The 21596-nt window shown below is 43.9% G+C and overlaps 1 protein-coding gene across 3 annotated transcripts in view; it reads left to right on the top strand.

Annotated features, from left to right (window-relative positions):
* The window catches only part of Snx4 (sorting nexin 4), a 57723-nt gene extending 43956 nt beyond the window's left edge, over window positions 1-13767 (top strand). For all 3 annotated transcript variants that reach the window (XM_087901340.1, XM_087901338.1, XM_087901339.1), the window contains 6 exons: window positions 1152-1217; window positions 4510-4599; window positions 6770-6869; window positions 8423-8568; window positions 10068-10182; window positions 12628-13767. In XM_087901340.1, coding sequence (XP_087757466.1) covers window positions 1152-1217; window positions 4510-4599; window positions 6770-6869; window positions 8423-8568; window positions 10068-10182; window positions 12628-12675 — 565 coding nt within the window. In that variant the 3' untranslated portion in view covers window positions 12676-13767. The remainder of the gene's footprint in view (window positions 1-1151; window positions 1218-4509; window positions 4600-6769; window positions 6870-8422; window positions 8569-10067; window positions 10183-12627) is intronic.
* The last annotated feature ends 7829 nt before the right edge of the window (window positions 13768-21596 follow it).

The following is a 21596-nucleotide window of genomic DNA, read 5'->3' as shown; positions in this document are numbered from 1 at the left end:
TATCTGAGACTTGCAGCAGTCCACCCACGTCTACTCTCAAGTGTTGAGATTTACAGATTCAGTGATGTCCTACACTAATAGCTTTCACGTGTCTAGTAAGCGCCTTCATTTTAAAGTCATTTTGTAAACAAAAGTGTCGAGGGAATTCTACAAGTTGGGGGACAGAGGCCTTCTACTTTCTCTGCTGATGGCCTGGTGAGAATGAGTCACTGAAACCCCTGTCTAATAGATTATATACTTTCTCTTTCTTTGTTTTTTCCATTTATGATTTATGAAGACTTTAGCAAGATAAGTTTTTGAATCTTATGATATTTTAGTAATTTGAATACTTATGTAAGGGCTGGAGGTATATCTCAGTGTTAGAACAGTTGTCTAGTCTATGAGGCCCTGGCTTCAACCCTCAGTACCAAAGTGGGGAGGGTGGTATATGTGTGTATGTGTGTATGACTTGCATGTTTTGGTTAATTGTTTTTAGTTTATTTATATTAGGAGTGTTTTGCCAGCAAGTGTGTATGTGTATATGTACCTAGTGCCTATGGAGGCCCAAAGTTCCTCTGGAACTAGAGCTGCAGATATTTGTGAGCTGCCATGTGGATGCTGGGACTCAAACCCAGGTCTTTAGAGACAGGGTCTTACTCACTTTGTATACCAGGAAAGCCTTGAACTTGCAGGATCTGCCTGCCTCTGTGTCTGCAGTGCTGGTGTTAAGGCTGTGCCACCATCCCAATCCCAGCTTTAAATTCTTTTCTTTTGTAAATTTTCTTTTATGGGGGTGGTCCTTTTCCTTATTATTTTTGTTTCTTTGTTGTTTTTTGAGATAGAGCCTCATGTAGCCAGACTGGCCTTAAATTTGTCACGTAGTCAAAGATGACCTTGAACTTGTGGTTCTCCTGCCCCTACCTTTCAAGTGCTTGAATATCAGATGTGCACCATGTTTAACGCGGTAATCAGGCCTTGTACCGACTGAGCTGCAGCCCTAACTTTGTGTATTTGTCTTCTTACCCTTAATTATTAAATTTTAAGGTAAAATCAGTACACTTGAGTCGGGGACAATAATCCACTTGTGGGTCCTAGCTAGAAAAAGGTCTTGTGAGCACGCTGGGAGTACTACCCTGAGAGCTAGTTCATAGCGCTTCTGTTGTTTCTTCCAGTGAGTGGAGTGCCATAGAAAAGGAAATGGGCGACGGGCTGCAGAGTGCCGGGCACCACATGGACGTGTGAGTAACTTAAGAACTATGTAGCTGGGCTTGCTCAGTGGGGAGTGCTGGTTACTCGCCGGTTTATAGCAAGTTAACTGGCATTTCTAGTTATGGTTTGCACGTATAGAAAGAACTTGTTTCTCTAGGTATGCAAGATTGGTTTATACATGTATTCTGAAACTGTCTACTTCATATAGTAACAAAGTAAAGATAAAAATCTGTAGCCAGGTGGTGGTAATGCACACCTTTAATCCCAGTACTCGGGTGACAGAGGCAGGTGGATCTCCATGAGGCCAGCCTGGTCTACAACGGGGTGAGTTCCAGGACAACCAGTTCTACACAGAGAAATTCTGTCTTGAAAAAACAACAACAACAAAAAAAAGAGTTCAATTGAAGACAATTAAGTCCAAAAATAGATGCATACTTTTCTTTTTTATTTTAAAAAATTATTTATTTATTATGTATATAGTTTTCTGTCTGTGTGTATGTCTGCAGGCCAGAAGAGGGCACCAGACCTCATTACAGATGGTTGTGAGCCACCATGTGGTTGCCGGGAATTGAACTTAGGACCTTTGGAAGAGCAGGCAATGCTCTTAACCACTGAACTATCTCTCCAGCCCCCAGATGCATACTTTTCTATAGTGAACTTTAAAAGCACTGCTGGAAAAATAGATTGCTACACAGAGAAGACGAAAAAAAAAAAAACCTCTGAACCAAATCTCACTTTATATAAAATATAATTCAATTTTTATAAAATATACAAACATATTTAGATCTTTTATATTCATTATAATAAAATTAAAATTGTAGCCTTTAGGACAATATTGAAGAGAGTGTATAGAGGAAAAAGTACTATTTTAATTTTTTAATTTTTTTAAGGCATAGTCCTGGATGTCATGGAATTCACTATATAAATGAGCCTGACCTGGTCTAGAACTCAGATTTGCCTGTCTCTGCATACGAAATGCTGGGATTAAAGCTGTGCATCACCATGCCTAGCATAGGAAAAGAACTCTTAATTTTAAATTGATAGAAGTTAATGCTGCATAAGGTACCTCATCCAGTAGAGAAGCTGAAAAAGTTCTGGAGATAGTTGATACAGCACACATGTACCTAATTCTACTGAAGTCTGCACTTACACTTTGTCCCAGGACTGGAGATACAGGGCAGCTGGTGTAGGGTACTTGCCTAGCATGTACAAGTCTTTGGGTTCCATCTCCAGCACCATGTAAAACCAGTTATGGTGGGATGCACGGCATCCCAGCACTGGGAAAGTGGGACCAGAAGTTCAAGGTCATCCCTGTCTGCACAGGGAGTTTGAGGACAGTTACATGAGACCCTGCCTCAAAAAAATTCCTTTGAAGATAAATTTTATGCATTTTTTTTCTATGAAAAATTTCAAATTAAATAAAGAAAAGATGGGGCTGGAGAGATGACTCAGAGATTCAGAGCACTGGTTGCTGTTCCAGAGGTCCTGAGTTCAGTTCCCAGCAACCACTTGGTGGCTCACAGCCATCTGTAATGAGATCTGGTGCCCTCTTCTGGTGTGCATGTATACATGCAGGCGAAACACTGTATACGTAATTAAATAAATAAATTCTAAAAAAGAAAGAAAAGACAGAAGTAAGGCAGATGAGGTAGTCAGTGGGCAAAGGCCCTTGTTTCCAAGCCTGGTGAGTTTAAGTTTGAGTCCCAGGTCCCACATCCTAGAAGAAAAGGACCAATTCCCAAGAGTTGTTCTCTGTCCTCTTCACCATGCCCCATGGCACACATGTGCCCCTTATGTAAATAAAATGTAATTGCCATATTTATTGATTGATTGATTGTTACTTTTAAAATTTTTTTTATTGATTTTTATTGAGCTCTATATTTTCTCTGCTCCTCTCCCTGCCTCTCCCCTCCTCTTCAACCCTCTCCCATGGTCTCCATGCTCCCAATTTACTCAGGGCATCCTGTCCTTTTTCTACTTCCCATGTAGATTAGATCCATGCATGTCTCTCTTAGGGTCCTCATTGCTGTCTAGGTTCTCTGGGATTGTGATTTGTAGGCTGGTTTTCTTTGGCTTATGTTTAAAAACCACTTATGAGTGAGTACATATGATGATTGTCTTTCTGGACCTGGGTTACCTCACTCAAAATGATGTTTTCCAGCTCCATCCATTTGCCTGCAAATTTCAAGATATCGTTAATTTTTCTACTGTGTAGTATAGAAGGAGCAGCGGGCTGTGTTCCTACCCAGATCCCAGCTAGCTTAACCCTGAAATAATCACAGAAACTGTATTCATTTGAACACTGCCTGGCCCATTAGTTCTAGCCTCTTATTGGCTAACTCTCACATATTGACTAACCCATATCTAATAATCTGTATGCCACCACAAGGTCATGACTTACCCACATGAGTCTAACCAGTGTCCATCTTGGGAAGGGGAATCATGGCGTTTGCCTCATTGCCTTCTTCCCAGCATTCTGTTCTGTCTACTCCACCCACCTATGTTCTGACCTATCAGGCCAAGAAGTTTTTTATTAATTAACCAATGAAAGCAACACATAGAAAGAAGACCCACCTACATCAGTGTAGTATCCATTGTATAAATATACCACATTTTCCTTATCCATCCTTCAGTCAAAGGGCAACTATGTTCATAGCAGCATTGTTTGTCATAGCCAGATCCTGGTAATTGCCATATTTAAATAGCTACTTTAAACGAATAATAAAAAGAAAAAAGGTCTTAAATATTCTCATCATGAAAAAGGTGAGTATGTCGTAATGGATATGTTACCTGCTTGCCTTAGTCATGCCATACGACTACCTATATGAAGCCATCACTTTTATATTGTGAATGCACAGTCTTTATCAGTGCAGCTCAAGCTATTCGGTGGTAGGAAAATGCTTTATTTAAAATAAATATTACTTTTCCTTATGCCATATTCAAGCTAACTAGCTTTTTTTAAAGATTTAAAAAAAAAACTTATTAGCTGGGTGGTGGTGGTGCACACTGTTAATCCGAGCACTCAGGAGGCAGAGGCAGGTGGATCTCTGTGAGTTCGAGGCCAGCCTGGTCTTCAGAGTGAGTTCCAGGACAGTCAAGGCTACACAGAGAAACTCAGTCTCAAAAACAAAGCAAACAAATTTACTTATGTTTGTGTGTGTATGTGCCTGTGAGTGTATGTTCGAGCTGTGTGTGTGCAGATGCCACTGATGCCGGGAGAGGGTGTGGGATCCCCTGGAGATGGACTTACAGTGCTTTTAAGCTGCCACTTGCTTTAAATATTAATTTTTGTTGACACAGAGTTACTGTGTTTCCTAACAGGTACGCATCCTCTATTGATGATATTCTGGAAGATGAGGAGCATTATGCAGACCAGCTGAAGGAGTATCTCTTCTACGCAGAAGCGCTGCGGTGAGTTTAATGACAGCCCAAAAACGTAGACAGTAGGCTCCTTCTTAAGTGAGTTGACTGTCAGGCCCCTTAATGAGATCCCAGTGTATTCCCTTCTCAGGCATGAAACCAGAAGTTCCACTCTTCAAGTATCTTCTTGACAGAACTTTTCTGTTCGTGCTACTGGCCTGTCTGTTTCTTCCTGCTTTTTTCATTTTGAAGATCGGGAACAAGATACAGGCTGAGTGTGTAGAGCCCTACAGAGACAAACAGAATTCCCTGCTAGACAGACTTATTGGATAAGAAAAAGTTAGCATTTTTTCCTCCTTTCTTCTTAGTTGCTTTTCTGTTGCATTGAAGAGATGCTGTTACCAAGGCAGCTCACGAAAGAAATCACTTAATTGTGACCTTGGGAGGGTTAGTCCCTGAACACCATGGTGGGAGCATTGAGGTAGGAGGCAGGCAGCAGGCAGCAGGCAGGCAGGCAGGCAGGCGGCAGGCAGGCAGGCAGGCAGGCAGGCAGGCAGGCAGCAGGCAGGCAGGCAGGCAGGCAGCAGGCAGCAGGCAGGCAGGCAGGCAGTCACAGTAACTTAGAGTTTACATCTGATCCACAAACAGCAGGAAGAGAGAAACAGGGAGCTGACCTGAGTGACATGGGCTTTGAAGCCTCAGAGCAACCCCAGCGACACGCCTGCTGATCCTTCCTGTGTCATCAGCTGGGGACCAGTCATTCATATCTATGGGCCTAGAGGCACTATTCTCCTTCAAACCACCACTCTTTTCTTTCTTCCTTTCTTGGATTTTTTTTTTTTTAAATTCAGGTTAGGAAAACCATTTTTCTGAAAGGGTTATTGGCTTTTGATTAGTTTTCTGTCACGTTGAAGAGCAGTATAAGAATTCTGGTGTGTTGAAGACAGGGCACAGTGTGCACACCCTTAGTCACAGTGCTCAGGAGGCAGCCGATCTCTGAGGTCAAGGCCTTGTCTACATAGTGAGTTCCAGGCCAGCCAGGGGCTACATAGTAAGAAAAGCCTGTTTCTAAATTGAATGAAGAAAATAAAAAGAAGTAGAACTCTTTTGGGGGGCTGGAGAGTTGGCTCAGTGGTTGAGAGTTTTACTGCTCTTCCAGAAGACCAGGTTCAATTCCCAGTACCTATGTATGTCAGGCAGCTTACAACTAACTAGCTGTAACTCCAGCTCCAGGAGCTCCGCTGCCTCTGATCTCTAGGTATCTGCACTCACATGAACACACAAACACATGCACACACACACAGAATTCAAAGTAAAAATTTTAAAAAAAAAGAAGTTTACTGGGCAGACAGAAGAACTGTATTCTTTAGCTTGTCAGTATGAAAACATCGGCAGGTAGTTAGCTTTTTCCTTAACTGCTCTGTGTTTCACCAAGGTGTTTTCAAGTTATGAAGCAAAAGAGAATTGTTGCATACAGTGAAATTCTGTGTAGTTCCTACAAATCATAAAAACGATTACTGTGGATTGACATGGAACGGCGCCCACTGTTTGTGGCTAAGTGTGAAAGTATAGATGCGGTAGAGGTGTGGGTATGTGTCATAAGTGCCTAACTGAGTTCTGGAAGATTAGACACACTTTGTGTGCATTGTGTGTGTACAGTGGGATTGTGGGTGTTTTTTGGAACTGTTCCTATTTTGTGCATTTCTGTATTGGAATTGTCACAATAAGCGTAGTTCATTATGATGATGATTTAAAGCTAAGATATGTCTAGATAGAAAAGGAAGACAACTTTGAGATCTTACCCTATCAAAGATGTTCACTTGCCCCAGGAGACCGGAGTGTGAGCTCCTGAGTTGGGTGTGGTGGTGCATACCCATAACCCTCAGCTCAGGAGGCAGAGGCAAGAGGGTTTGAAATTCAAAGACAACTGTGACTGTACCTAATGAGACTGTTGCAGAAAGAGAGTTTGAACGATTGATAATGGTGTGTTTACCGAAAATAATTATATAAGCTACCTTTGTCTTTGGATACGTAAAGTTTTTATGCTTAGATACAGTTAGATTTAATTTTCAAGCTTGGACTACTACATTTTAAACATGAAAGTTACAAAAGGTCATAAAAGCCCTGGACCTGGTTAGTATTATGAATGCCTCTCCTGCACCCCTGAAACATTTCTAATATATTAAAGAAAAACTTAATGACTGTGCTTGCTCACCCCAAGGGCTGTGTGCAGGAAGCATGAGCTCATGCAGTATGACTTGGAGACGGCTGCTCAGGACCTGGCTTCCAAGAAGCAGCAGTGCGAGGAGCTGGCCACTGGGGTGAGTGTTGCTCAGGGCTCTGCTGCTGCAGAGGCCAGAGTGCAGTTGTGATGAGCAGGAGGATCATGAGGGGAACTGTAGAATTTTTTCATTGCTTTTTTTTTTCCTGGAATGGTTTAATACAGATTACAGAATAATTGCATAGGATACAATGTGTTGGCTTCCCTTGTCTTTCTTTTTTTAAGCTGTGTGTGTGTGTGTGTACGCGCGCGTGCTGCATGAGTACAGTACCTGCAGAAGGCCGAAGAAGGCATTTGGATCCCTTAGAACTCCTTAGGAGTTGAAGGCAGTTGTGAGTCACTGTCCTCCTAATGTGGATGCTGGAACTGAACCCAGGTCTTCTGAAATAGCAGCTGATACTCTAACCACTGAACCGTCTCTCCTGCCCCTTTTGGTTGCTTTCTTGATTAAAAAAAAAGATAGCAGTCAGGGCTGGAGAGATGGCTCAGCAGTTAAGAGCATTGGCCGTTCTTCCAGAAGACCTGGGTTCAATTCCCAGCACCCCAATGGCAGCTCACAGCTATCTGTAACTCCAGTTCCAAGGGACCTGATGCCCTCATATGCAGGTAAAACACTGATGTGCATAAAATAAAAATTAAAAAAAATGACAATCATCAAAACTATGCTTTTTTTAGTCCTTAGTCCTATCTAATTGGGCCAGGTGTTTTATAGGAATTTTAGTTCAGGAGCTGGGGAATACTCAGTGGCTAAGAGTGCTTACTGTTCTTGCAGAGAATCAGAAATTGATTCCTAGCACTTAAGCCGGGCAGCTCCCAATCACTTTTAAGTCCGGTCCCAAGGAAATCTGTGCCATATTTTGGCGTCTTTGTACGCCTGAATGCCCACACACATACACACAAATTTAAAAAATTAAAAATTTTTTAAAACTTAGTTTACTTTGGAAAGCCTTATTCAATCAGAATCTCTCCTAAGAAAGTCCTTTTAAACGTTTATGGTGTGGTTTGTGTGCTTTTGAAGAAAATTCGATATCTTGTATAAACCTCTCTGCAGCGCCCAGCAACCTGACTAGAATGCATCAGTTGACATGGCAAGAGACAGGTTCTCAGAACAGGGAGATAGCAAGTGCACGCTGCTCTCGGCCACTGGTTGACGACAAGCGCTGTAGTGCTAACAGTACCTTTCAGGATGCCCAGTGTGGTGCTGTGCGCCTTTAATGTCAGCACTGGGAGCAGAGACACCAGTGCTGTAATGACCATTTTCAAGTAGTGTCAAGTATAATTACATTGTTACAGCCAATCCTTAGAACACAGGCATTTTATGAAGCTAAATCCATTCCTGTTGAACAGCTTCCATCCTCTTCTCCCAGCCCTAGAAACCACAGTCCACTTTTACTGCTGGTTTGACCCCTTTAGCTACCCCACTTGCGTGCGATCAGACAGTGTTTGTCTTTGTGGCTGTCATCCCCATTGTCATAATGCCATCTGTATTCATCTGTGTTGTAGTACACGCCAGAATCCTCGCATTTTTAGCTGAGTAATACCCGTTGTGTATGTTCACGCCTTGTCGGTTCGTTTGTTTCTGTTCCCTTTTAGACTGTGAGAACATTCTCATTGAAGGGAATGACCACCAAACTCTTTGGTCAGGAAGCTCCAGAGCAGAGAGAAGCCAGAGTAAAGGTGCTAGAGGAGCAGATCAATGAAGGGGAGCAGCAGCTGAAGTCCAAAAACCTGGAAAGCAGGTAAAACGCTGCTGCTCAGCAAGGCTACCTGTGACGGACATGTGTTCTCTAGTGACAGCGCCCGGATGCCACCCGTGTGCTCACTGCACAGCTGGAGTAACGAAAACCATGTGTAGTGAGGGGCAGGGAGGGGGTAGGGCATCGGCTTTGTAATTTTTGTTCTTATACTTTTCATGATTCTTATTCTTTGCGCATTCTCTGAGCCCTTTCTTTAGCCCCATTTAATAAAACCTGATCCTGCAGACACAACACAAGTGCCTTCACCGACTATCACGGCACGGAACTTGTTCTTCTGTAGTCTTACCGTTGGCACTGGGGGGTAGGTGGTCAGTGATTGTCTCTGGCAGTTTGTGGGACCTTCAGAGTCAGGAACTGTGAGAGTTGTGCCCCCTTCTTAGCTTGGAATGTACTTGTTTCATAAATATTTCTGGAGATTTTATTGGTGAGGGTTGGGGGCTTAGTCACACTGTGTTACTCAGGCTCGTGAACTCCCAGGGTCCAGGTTCCCTTCCCCTTAACCTCCCTAGTAGCTGGGGCTACAGGTACTTGTCACTGAGCTCAGCAGTCAGAGTTTCAGAGCCAGATTGTCATTTAAGATTTGTTTATTTTTATTATATATATATATATATATATATATATATATATATGAGTATTTTGCCTCACATACATGTATACACAGTGTACATGCCTAGTGGGCATGAAGGTCAGAAGGGGTGTCAGGTCCTCTGGAACTAGGGTTACAGACAGTTTTGAGCTGCCATGTCGCTACTGGGAATTGAACCCAGGTCTTCTTCAAGAACATTAACCACTGAACCATCTCTCCAGCTCCAAGTTGTCATTTAAATCATACACATGCTACAGGATTCATAATCAATGTATGTTTTCCAGTGGTCCAAGGCAGACATTTCCTGTGGCATCTGTATGGCTGTAAGTGGGTCGAGGAGCCATCCATATCTGTCTGAAGGCAGAGCTGTGGCAAAAAGTATTAATGTTTGTAGAGATAGTAGGCATAATGTGGAAGACTATTCAGATACTTGTTTTCCACTCACATCTTAGGGAAAGGAAAAATAGGTATCTTATATAGCAAGCAGAGACAGCCTGAGGCAATGTAAAGATGTCTGCTTACTCCAGTTAGGGCCCAGATGACACACCAAAGAGACATTTCACTTGGTGAACCCTTGAGTTCATTGGGGTTAATTACAGTAACATGGACTCATGAAGGTCACACCGCTGGATCTCCTGCCCAGCTTGCAGACAGCTCCACAGAAGTGATTGTTTCCCTGGGAGTTTGCTCACTGCCTCTGTGACCTGCGGAAGGAGCCTTGTACATTTTGCAGCTTTCTGAGAGTCCAGAGCCTTACTAGTGACCTTAGTGTCCCTCCTCCCTGTAGCAAAATGTGTTTCAGCTTGGAAGAAATGACTGCTTGAACTGGGTGGTTGGGTTTGTAATGCACAGTGGCTTTAAATGAGAATAAGCATGGCTGTGTGTTTGATTTCAGAGAATTTGTGAAGAATGCATGGGCTGATATCGAGCGCTTCAAAGAGCAGAAGAACCGGGACCTAAAGGAAGCCCTCATCAGCTATGCCGTCATGCAGATCAGCATGTGCAAAAAGGTAGCCAGCCCTCGTGAGGATGCGGCTATGGCTGCAGCGTCAGCTGGTTCAGGAGTGCATGCCTGCTAGGGAGGCAGCTTAGTTAGGAGAGTGGGCTTGTGAGAACCTCTCGGAGGTGGTCTGTGAGATGGCTCCTTGGGGAGAGGGACTGCTGTCCACTGGTGACTTAATGTCAGCCCCACTTCCCACACGGTAGAAGGTGAGACCTCACTCACTGCAGTGCTTGCAAGTATCTTCTGACCTCCGCACACACTGTGGCATGTGTGTGCCACACACCGAGACAAATGAAAATAAGAAGGGCTAGACAGACTGAGGAGAGCGGGCTCCTGTTTCATCCCGCCTTGTGGTCCTCTCTAGTGCACCACCACCTCCCAGCCTCTATGGCTAACTAGTGTGACTGCTGGGATTAAAGGTGTGTGCCACCACTGCCTGGCCTGTATTGCTGACTAGTGTGGTAGCTTTGCACTCTGATCTTCAGGCAAGCTTTACTTGTTAGATCATAAACAAAATATCACTATATCCATGCATATCCCTTTTTTTTTTCAAACCCATGTATGTGCCTTTGCTGAGCAAGAGCCTTGCACTGAGCTACATTCACAGATGAAGTCATGCCGTGTACCTCAACCTGCCTTGAACTCACTATATAGTCCAAGCTTGACTTGATTCACTGTGTGTCCCAGGCTGGCCTGAAGCGCACTGTGCAGCACAGGTCTCCCTCAAGCTCTCATCTTGCCTCCATTTCCTAGGTGTTAAAATCAGGCATAAGCTGGGCTGTGGGGGCACACGCCTTTAATCCCAGCACTCAGGAGACCATCTCTGAGTTCAAGGCTGTTCTGGTCTACAAAGTTGAGTTCCAGGATAGCCAGACTGATTCAAAGAAAAACCCTGTCTCGAAAAACCAAAATTAAAAGAAAAAAAAAGATTATACCACATCTGGTGCATAACAGGGTCTTTTTCTTTAGAAACTTAAAAATTAGGTGGCGAAAGTTAAGATTAACATTAGTTTATCTATGTTTTACATACGTAGTTACATATAATATCATTGTTGACATATCATTATTGATAAACTAACTTAGGTTCCTTGGCTATGACTGAATTGCAATAATGATGAAACAGCAAAAGCGCACAAATCACGAAGCATTTTAGTCAGTGGCTGGGCTGGGACTGTAGCTCTGTTAGCAGAGTGCTCGCCTAGCATGCCAGAGCCCTGCGCTTGGCCCCCAGCACTGCATACAGCTAGGCGTGCTGATGCACCTTATAGTCCTGGCTCTGGGGAGGGAGATCTGAGGCAGGAAGATCAAATGTTCCCACATACTGAGTTCAAGAGTAGCCTGTGCTATTTGAGCTTTGGAGTGGCTCTCCGACTCCAAAACAAAAAGGAAATAGTATTTGTTTTTGGTTAACCTTTGTAATAGTGAGTTATCTAATTTACCAAATCAAGTAGGCTAAAGCTTTTGGGTTTTCTTTTTTATTTCTTTAAAAGACTTCTTTTTATTTTTAATTGTGTGTATATATGTGTCTTATGTGTGGGTACCTGCACATGAGTGCAGGCACCTGAAGAGGCGTCAGCTCCCCCACAGCTGGGGTTAATTGTGAGCAGCCTGATGTGGGCACTGGGAACCAAGGTCAGGGCCTCTGCAAGGGCAGGACAGGCTCTTAGCCACTGAGCCAGCTCTCCAGCCCTAGGCTGAAGTTTAAAAATAAATACTGGACAGGTGCGGTTGCACACATGTTTAATTCTAGCACTCCGGAGGCAGAAGCAGGCAGGTCTCCGTGAGTTTGAAGCTCGTCTGGTCTGTATAGTGAGTTCCTGGCTATCCAGAGCTACATAATAAGACACCTGTCTCAAAACAAACAAGTTAAAAGTTGATTTTCATTTAGTTTATATAGCATATAGCACAGATATAATGAAAATTTTAGTGACTCGGAACATAGAAGTAAACACCCCCCACCACCACCATGATCCCTTTTAAAAGACATTCCTCTGTCACACATCAGTGTACATCTTTTTGGATGTTTAGGTAGCAGCAGTCACTTAGAAGATGCATGCATTTCTCCATCGCACAGACAAAGCTACATTGTATGTGCTCATGTGAACTCTTATGGAACAGTGCTGAGACCTATCATATTTTTTTCTTTTATAAAAAAACACTTTTTATGTGGGAGATGGGGCATGCATGTGGGTCTTGGTGAGCCACCTCACCACTTTGTTTTCTTTTCTCAGGGTAGGGCCTAATGGTGTGACCCAGATTGGAGGAGTCCGGTGTCTTCCAAGCATAGGGTCCTATCATCTGCAGACAGGGACAGTTTGACATCTTTATCCCCTTCTGTGTCGCTTTGATGGCTTTCTCTCCCATTAGAGTGATGTTTTCAATTCCCCAGTCACCGCGATGTTGGTTGTAGGGTGTTGTGCAGAATCACATTGTAAGTTTCTTTTGTTTTCAGGGAATTCAAGTTTGGACCAATGCTAAGGAGTGCTTTAGCAAGATGTAGCCCGGGAAAGTGACTTTCTCTCCAATCAAAGTGCCCCAAAATGAAGCACAAGTAAAAAGAAATTCAGTTGCTACCTAATATACATAAAAGCATACAGTAAATTGAACAAATCAGCTTTCTTTAACTTAGTATAGTTGTGTTTATATAGCACAAAAGGATACATTTTAATGAAGAATAATTTGAGGTTTTGGGGACTGGTGCTGATTCCAAAAGTTAATTTATAAGATATACCAACAGATTATTCATCAGGCTTCTGAACCAATGACTGAGTGTCAGGGTGTTAGTTAATAACCACGTGCTCCTCTCGATGCCCGCTGTTCGGATCTCCTCATGTCGGGAGTCTCTCCAAGGTGACAGTCCTGTCTTTACTTGGTAGGACCCACTTCTGCTGTCGGGTTGTTTTATCTGCCTTATAGTTGAGCTGTTTAGTTTGACAAAGCTCAGCAGAAACTTATTGTGAAATCTGAGGTTTCCTTCCCTGTTCGTAGATCCCTGTACCATCTGCGCACACTAGAAAAAATGCCTTCAGTTTGTGTTTCACCAAAATTTTGATACTGGTCAGAAATTTTATACTGCCAACAAAGAAGTCTCGGCTTCTCAGATATGCAGTGGAGTAAATACATTATTATGATCTAGCAACCACTATATAGAAAGTTTTAATTGAACATTATTATCCTTAAATAATTGTTAACCTCAGCAACGAGCCTCCATTTCTTCTGCTTGGCTCTGTGCACATGGCATTTCAGGGTACGAGATGTAGCATTTCCATGTGTAAGACACTCATAATGAACATATGTGGGCTGGTACCTTCATCATTAATGTGCTTTTCTATTGCCTGGCTGTGGTTTTTGTAAAGATAAATTATGTTGTTGTGTTTTTAATGTGTGTGTCATGGTACATGTTCAGAAGCCAAGCACTCTCTCTGCCAGCTTGCAGAATATTAACTGTGCACTCATTATTTCTAATGTTTTAAAACTATACTCAGTACTGTTTAACATTTGACTTTTTTACATGTTTAAAATGTTGCTGGATTTTTGTGCTGTTTGCCAAACTTATACAATAAATAAAGAAAATGTGTGTTTATTTCCAAAAGATTCCTGTTATTTTACGATGATCCATGCATGTAAATATCGGATTTTTTTTAGTAGAAAATTATGCATGTCATATTTTTTAAATATTTATTTATTATGTATACAATATTCTGTCTGCGTGTATGTCTGCAGGCTAGAAGAGGGCACAAGACCTCATTACAGATGGTTGTGAGCCACCATGTGGTTGCTGGGATTGAACTCAGGACCTTTAGGAAGAGCAGGCAATGCTCTTAACCGCTGAGCCATCTCTCCAGCCCCCGTCATATTTTATTTTAAAGTTACCTAAATGTTGGTGTTTTGAAGCATAAGATGTTGCTATGGTTTGGGTTTTTTTGAGACAGGGTATCATATAGCCTTTGCTGATTCAGGAACTGGTTATGTAGACCAGGCTGGACTCAAAAGATCCACCTGCCTCTGCCTCCCAAGTGAGTGCTAGGATTAAAGGCATGAGCCACCAGGCCTGGATTTGCTGTGGTTTTTAAAAAGATAACATTTAAAAGCAAAAGTTGCCTGTGTGGATACACATTTTCTTCCTCTGTGTTCTAACCTCTTGATTAACAAAATACCCTTCTACATGGTAGTTAGAAGTCACATGCCAAAACTTGGGTTATAGCTTGTGACAGAGTGCTCACCTTCATATGTGCAAGGTTCTGGCTTGGGTTCCTAGTGCCACACACAAGGAAAGGACAAGCTTGATGTCACTGTGTGTGTATGCATATGAATATGAATTAGGATAGAATGTGCCTTTTCTAAAGCATTGCAAACACTTGGTTGTATTTGGCTGGGGACTGTCTTGATGGGTTCTGTTACTCAATTTTACAGAACTCATAAGGGAATTTTATTGTAGACTTTATATTATCTAGATAAAATAGTCTAGGGTCAAAGAGACAGCTCAGCGGGTAAAGCTGCTGCTGCCCCGCTACTGCTGTGCCCACCAGCCTGGGTTTGATCCTGAGACCCATGTCCTGGAAGGAGGGAACGACTTCTGCAGATTGTCATCTGACCACCACACCAGTGCCATGGCACAAGCGCGAGCGCGCGAGCGCGCACACACACACACACACACACACACACACACACACACACACAAAATGATATGTAAAAATCAGAATGGATTAGTAAAAGCGAAGTGTTTTCCAAAGATAGATGTAGACAGATAGTATGAGCAGTGAATAAGGAAAGTGACCCAGTGAGCTAACAGAAGTACTTAAAGACAGTTTGATAAGGTTGAAGTGCCAAAGTTGTATTTGACCTTCATTTACATCCAAATTAGCCATCACCTTCCTGTGAAAGCCTGAAGACAGATGTCATTGCGAATTACACGGAGCATTCCAAACAGGAACTGAGGGTGCCCATTTGAGCATCCTTAAACACAAAGTACCCAGCCTGAAATGAAGTAAGAAGTCAAGAGGTATAACAGGAGGCTGGAGAGATGGCTCAGTGGTTAAGAGCACCGGCTGTGTGTAACTACAGCTCCTGGGATCCAGTATCTGACTTTCCACGGGTTCTTGGTGTTCGTGTGCACATACCCAGTACAGATACACACCTCCATGTAATTACAAGTAAGAACACTTAAATATATAAAACAGGAATGTTAGGCTTTTTCAATTATTTTTATCCTTTAGATTTTTATATATTGTTCAGCTGGTAACACACCATTAATCTCAGCTGGGAAGGCAGGTGGGCAAGTGGGTCTTGTGAGTTCAAAACCAGCCAGTTTACTTAGCATATTCCAGACCAGCCAGGGCTGCACCATAGTTAGAAAAAATTAGCTGGGCAGTGGTGGCACACACCTTTCATCCTAGCACTCGGGAGGCAGAGGCAGAGGCAGGTGGATCTCAGTGAGTTCGCCGTCAGTCTAGTGTAGAGTGAGTTCCAGAACACTGTTTCACAGAGAAACCCTGTCTGAGGTGGGGTAGGGGCGAAGGGGTTGAGATAGGATTTCTCTGTGTAACAGCCCTAGCTGTCCTGGAACTAGCTCCCGTAAACCAGGCTGGCCTTGATCACAGAGATCTCCTGCCTCTGCCTCCCAAGTGCAGATGAAAGTGCCCGATTTGTTTTCGTTTTTACTTCCCTCTGAGACCCCTAGAAAGTTTCTCCTAAGAAGATCAGAAATTTGTTACAGGGTTAACAAACCACAGAAAACAAAAAGGCTAACCCATGATTGTAATTTCTTCTTTTTTTATATATATATTTATTTATTTACTTATTATGTATACAATATTCTGTCTGCAGACCAGAAGAGGGCACCAGACCTCGTTACAGATGGTTGTGAGCCATCATGTGGTTTCCGGGAATTGAACTCAGGACCTCTGGAAGAACAGTCAGTGTTCTTAACCTCTGAGCCATCTCTCCAGCCCTGTAATTTCTTCTTAAATTATCTAGCTTTAGGTACATACTTGAAAGAAGGACACTAAAAGGAAAAACAGCACAAAAGTGACCATGCCTCAGCGCATAAGGTGAAGAACAATATAAAACACCTGACTCAGCGTCTGCACGCACACGCTCGCGCGCACACACACGGCTTGTGCATGTAGGGGTAGAAAAGGTGATTTGCATTGTTGCTCATATTGCAAACTTTGAGCAGGAGGATCCCTTGGATACCACCAGGAGTGGATGCACGTATTGGAAGGCTTGGGCAAGCTATGAAGTGACTGTTAGTTCCTCAACTTTAGTGTCCTTATAAATCATGTGATCTAGTTGAAATATAAATTCTGATTGAGTGTTTTGGGCCTAGGGCATGAGCGTTGCATTTCTCCTGATAAAACTGAAGATTCATTTTGGCTAGTCTGGCAGACCAGGACCTTCTGGCTTCTGAGGGTACCTGTACACACAAGGCGTACTCACGCAAAGCTTTGTTTTTAGGGTTTGGTTTTATTTTGTATGTGTATGTTTTTCCTGCACACATGTGTGCCATTTGAATGTCTGAAACATTATTTCTGTGAGTGTATATAATGTTTCTAGAGATTAACATTGATCAGTAGACTGAACACAGAAGGGTGCCCACCTCAGGGTGGGTGAGCAACATTGTTATAGCTGTTGAGGGTTCAGGTACAGCACAAGGCTACTCTCAAAAAGAGTATAAGACAACCAGTATTGTTGATGGTGTAGGGAAACGGGGACCTTGGGCACCACTACAGGGATGTGACGAGAAACCTGACCTCTGGTGAAACTAAGCTGGGTATGTCTGCACAGGCCTGTGATCCCAGCAGTTGGAAAGGAGAAGCAGGAAGACCAGGAGTTCAAGGCCAGCCTTGGCAGCTTGGTCCCTCAAACTGAATCAAAACAAAAGTTGTTTGGTATTTGTTTGTTTGTTTGAGACAGGGTTTCTCTGTGCATCCCTGGCTGTCCTGGAACCAAAACAAAAGCTGTTTGTTTGTTTGTTTGTTTGAGACAGTGTTTCTCTATATATCCCTGTATCCTGGAACCTCCTACTGTAGACCAGACTGGCTTTAAACTGACAGCTGGAATTAAAGGTGTGTGCTACCACCACCCAGCTACAAAACATACGTTTTAACATGGAATCACCAGGCTAGGGATGTGGCTCTGTTGGTGGAGGGCTGGTGTAGCCAGGGAGCAGTCCTGAGTTGATCCATAACCTGGAAAAAAAAATTAGCTTGATCTATACTCCCAGGCCAGGAGGTGGAGGCAGAGGATCAGAAGCTCGTGGTGGTCCTCCTTGGTCACTTAGTAAGAGGACAGACTGAAGTGCACAGGAAGACCCGGCCTCCAGGGAAAGGAAAACTGCAACCACCAACCACCATATGGTCCGGTATCGCCGTTTCTGAGTGAATCCCTGAAAGAACAGAAAGCAGGGTTTCCAAAGATGCCTACACCCATGCTCACAGCAGTATTCATAACAGCCAAAACATAGAAGCAACAAAAATACTGGACAAATGGATTTTAAAAATGAGGTATGCATATATAATGGAATGTCATATAACCTTGAAAAGGAGAGAATCCTGACAAGCTGTGAAGTGGGAAACCTTTACTGCATTACTCAGTATTAAGTAAGCCACAGATAGACAAACACTGTGATCACAGTTAGGTGGCACCGAAAGTCTCCCAACCACAGGAATTAGGAAGGTGGTTGCCAGACCTGGAGGTAGAATTTCAGATTATCAGGTGTATCATTCAGAGAGGTAGGGGTGTGTCTGTGTGTGTCTGTGTGTGTCCGTGTGTGTCTGTGTGTCTGTGTAGTATGTGCAGGTAAGAATCTGTCTCCGGTGCCAAGTGCATTGTTAGAAGCAGAGAGTGCACAGAGCCCAAGTGGAGTCCAGGTTGCTGAGCTACTCCCTATGCTCTCTTGCTTCACTGACCTCTACTCACAATTGAGTAGAGAGAGGAGAGAAGTCTTGATTTTATATCTACATCTCTATCTATATTTATAGTAAGTTGTAGATGGAAGTTTCTGTCCTGCCTGGTCCCGCGGCTGTCCGGTCCCAAAGAAACACACAGAGAGGCTTATGTTAATTATAAACTGTTTGGTCTATTAGCTCAGGCTTATTACTAACTGGCTCTTACTACTTAAATTAACCCACAATTCTTATCTGTGTTTAGCTACATGGCTTGGTACCTTTTCTCAGTAAGGCATTCTCATTTTACTTCCTGTGTGTCTGGGTGGTGATTGCAGATTGAGCCTTTCCTCTTCCCAGAATTCTCCTAGTCTGATTGCCCCACCTATGCTTCCTGCCTAGCCAATCGGCATCTTATTAAACCAATACGAGTGACAAATCTTTACGGGATACAAGAACATTATCCCACAGCAGTAAGTAGATTTATGTAACAGGTTACACCTCATTACGATGGACAGTCACATCAAAAATACTGGCCAACCCCAAAGAGAACACCAACACTGTCTCTTTTGCTGTGTCTGGGTGAAAACAGCGAGAACAGCTAGCTTTGTTCCCCTGCATCTGGGGCAGCTCAAATGAGAGCTCATTCCTAAATTTGGCCGATAAAGCCTTCCACCTCCATTGCCTCCTATTGTGCCACAGATCCAAAGAGCAGAGAAGGGTTAGAGCTTCATTTCAGAACCTGCTGCACCCTGAGCTAGAACCAGTTCTTTCAAGGGAAGGATTCCAGACTCTGAAGCCTAGACAGGGTCTCCTCTCACTTTAAAGATAGCCACAGCCAGGTTGTTGCTCAGCAGATATTCCTAGTTCTAGGGAGGACAAGGCAGGAGGATCATCCAGAGTTCAAGGCTAGTCTGGGCTTTGGAGTCGTATCCTCCCAATCAATAATAATGAGGAAACTAGCAGTAATTTAGCTATTTATGAGACTCTGAGGCGGGAAGATCACTTGAGTCCATGAATTCTTGACCAACCTAGCAACATGGTTAGACCCCCCCCCCAAAAAAAAGAAAAAAACAAAAAACCATGAGTCATTAAGAAGGGAAATGTCTTGTTTGTGGATGCACAGCCAATTGGTGCAGATTTCCAAGTTCTGGGTGGGCTGTCTCTCTGTCTCCTGAGCCAGTGCGGCTTCCCCAAGAGTCTGTGGTTGCAGCTTCCACTGCTGTCTCAGTAGCTAGGGTGGGTGACCTGAGAAGGGTAAAGTGAGGCCCTGAGCCTGGTGGAGGCTACTCTGAGACAGGTGTGAGGGAAGGACTCCGGGAAGCAAGTGCCTCAAGAGGCCTGGGCTGAATGCTGCTGCCTCGGTTACCCAGACTAGACGGTTAAAATTGCAAAGTTCTCTCCAGTTCCTTGCTGAACATGAGCTGGTACACGTGACACTCGGCATCTGAGCAGGAAGCCGGTGACAACCTGTTACCAGGAGTCTCTAGAGCACTCTCTCGTGAGCTAGGCACCACAGAGCCGGCGGGGCAGGCCTGGGAATGTGCCTGACTCAAAGGGCAGGCTTCCTAACTGCCCCATTCAGGACCTGGTGGGACCTCGCAGAGCTCCCTTATCTGTCTGATACCCTAGCCCTGGGCAGGACTTCCAGGAGCTCCCATAGCTGCCTGACTCTAGCCCTGGGTAGCTCCTCTATGTGCCCAGCTCATGTTCAGTGTGAGAGATCCATCTCCACTGCCCAGGGGTAGCCGAAGCCCCTATCCTTTGATAGAGGTGGAGACTGAAGCCATTAGTGGGACACCTGGAGATCCACGACAGGGACCCTGGGAAGCAGGCTAAGGAAGCAAAGAGTACACCTGGGAGGCAGAACATAGACCGTGTCCTAGTTTATGTGGCTCTAACAGAATATTCTAGACAGGATAAAGATATATATTCCAGATGTAATCTCAGCACATAGGAGGCTGAGACAGGAGGATTGTTCGGAGTATGAAGTCACACTGTTCTACACAAGTACCAGGCCAGCCAGGGCTAGATAGCAAGATCTGTGTCAGAAAAGCAAAACAGTTCTGGAGAATGGGAAGCCTAAGGCGGAGAGGCTGCACCTGCTGTCCAGATGTATCATCACATCACGTGGTAGAGGACAGGCTACGTACGGAAGGAATCGTGGGAGGAGGAAGTGGGGCGGCATCCTGGGCTATATAAAGAGTATGAGACCATCCTGGACTACATGCAACCTTGCCTCAAAAATAGATAGGCAGATAGATAGATAGATAGATAGATAGATAGATAGATAGATAGATAGATAGATAGATAGATAGATAGATAGATAGATAGATGATCTATAGAGAGATATAGGTTGATTGATGATAGATGGATGATAATAGATAGAGATATAGGTAGAGAGATGATAGATAGATACCATACAGTTCGTGAACCGGGCAACGGGCTGGAGATTGAAACACACACAGACTCACAGACAGAGACACAGATCATCCTTGATGCCAGAATGCCCCCTTTATTGTGTACCAGAGTCGCTTATATCGGAGATCCTTAACTGAGAGCCACGCCCCAGCCAAAGCCCCCAGAACCCACTCTCCTGCCATCGGGAACATCTGAGGGTCTGGTGCTCAGAGCAGCTGCAAGCTGTCTCAGAGCAGAGGAAAACAAGTTGTTTACCAGAAATTCAGGATCTGGGGGTTCATAGCTCCCAACAATGAAAGACATGCTACTTTTCTGACCTAAGCAGATGCAGGCCTCTCATTCCTTCATTTCCCGTGTGAGGCACATGACAGTTCTCCCTTTTAGATCCGGTTGAGAAAAGGAGGCAGCAATGGTGGCATCCAAGCATGTATTCCCAGCCTGGGCAACGTGACAAGACCGCTTCTGGGAAGGACTGGAGCACGAAATGGGAAATGATGGGCTTCTTACTACACAATCCAACACACACACACACACACACACACACACACACACACACGCATGACTTTCTTCATGCCATAGTGTATTGTGTGTCTGTGTGTGTGTAGGTCAGAGGACAGCTCCGTGGAGTCTGCTCTTCCCACTCACATGAATTCTGGGGAGCAAACTCAGGTCATCAGCCTTGCACACAAATGATTTTACTGACTGAGTCATCACCCTGGCCCTCCTGTCTTTCTTTTTAGCAGGAAGATTTGCTTGCCAAGTTCTCTCCCAGTTGTCAGCATCTTTTTGCAACTATTTACACATCCAAACATTTTAAAAGATTTAAAAAATATATATATGGAGTTTTGCCTGCATGTGTATCTGGGTAACGTGTGTGTGCAGGACCCATGGAGGCCAGAAGAGGACATTGGATCCCTGGAACTGGAATTAAGAGGAGGTTATGAGCCACCATGTGGGTGCTGGGAATTGAACCTGGGTCCTCTGGAAGAGCAGAGGGTAAGAAAGCCAGTGCTCTTGGCCACTGGGTCATCTCTCTTGTCCACATTCCAGTTCTAGAACCGCTGCATGGCTGGCGCAGAACACGGAGAGGGCTTCCCTAACAGCCCGCCACACC

Source organism: Myodes glareolus, chromosome 2 (assembly GCF_982192425.1).
Source record: "Myodes glareolus chromosome 2, mMyoGla1.1, whole genome shotgun sequence".
NCBI classification, from domain to species: domain Eukaryota; kingdom Metazoa; phylum Chordata; class Mammalia; order Rodentia; family Cricetidae; genus Myodes; species Myodes glareolus.
The sequence above is the reverse complement of the archived record's forward strand: the minus strand, read 5'-3'. Positions and strand labels throughout refer to the sequence as shown.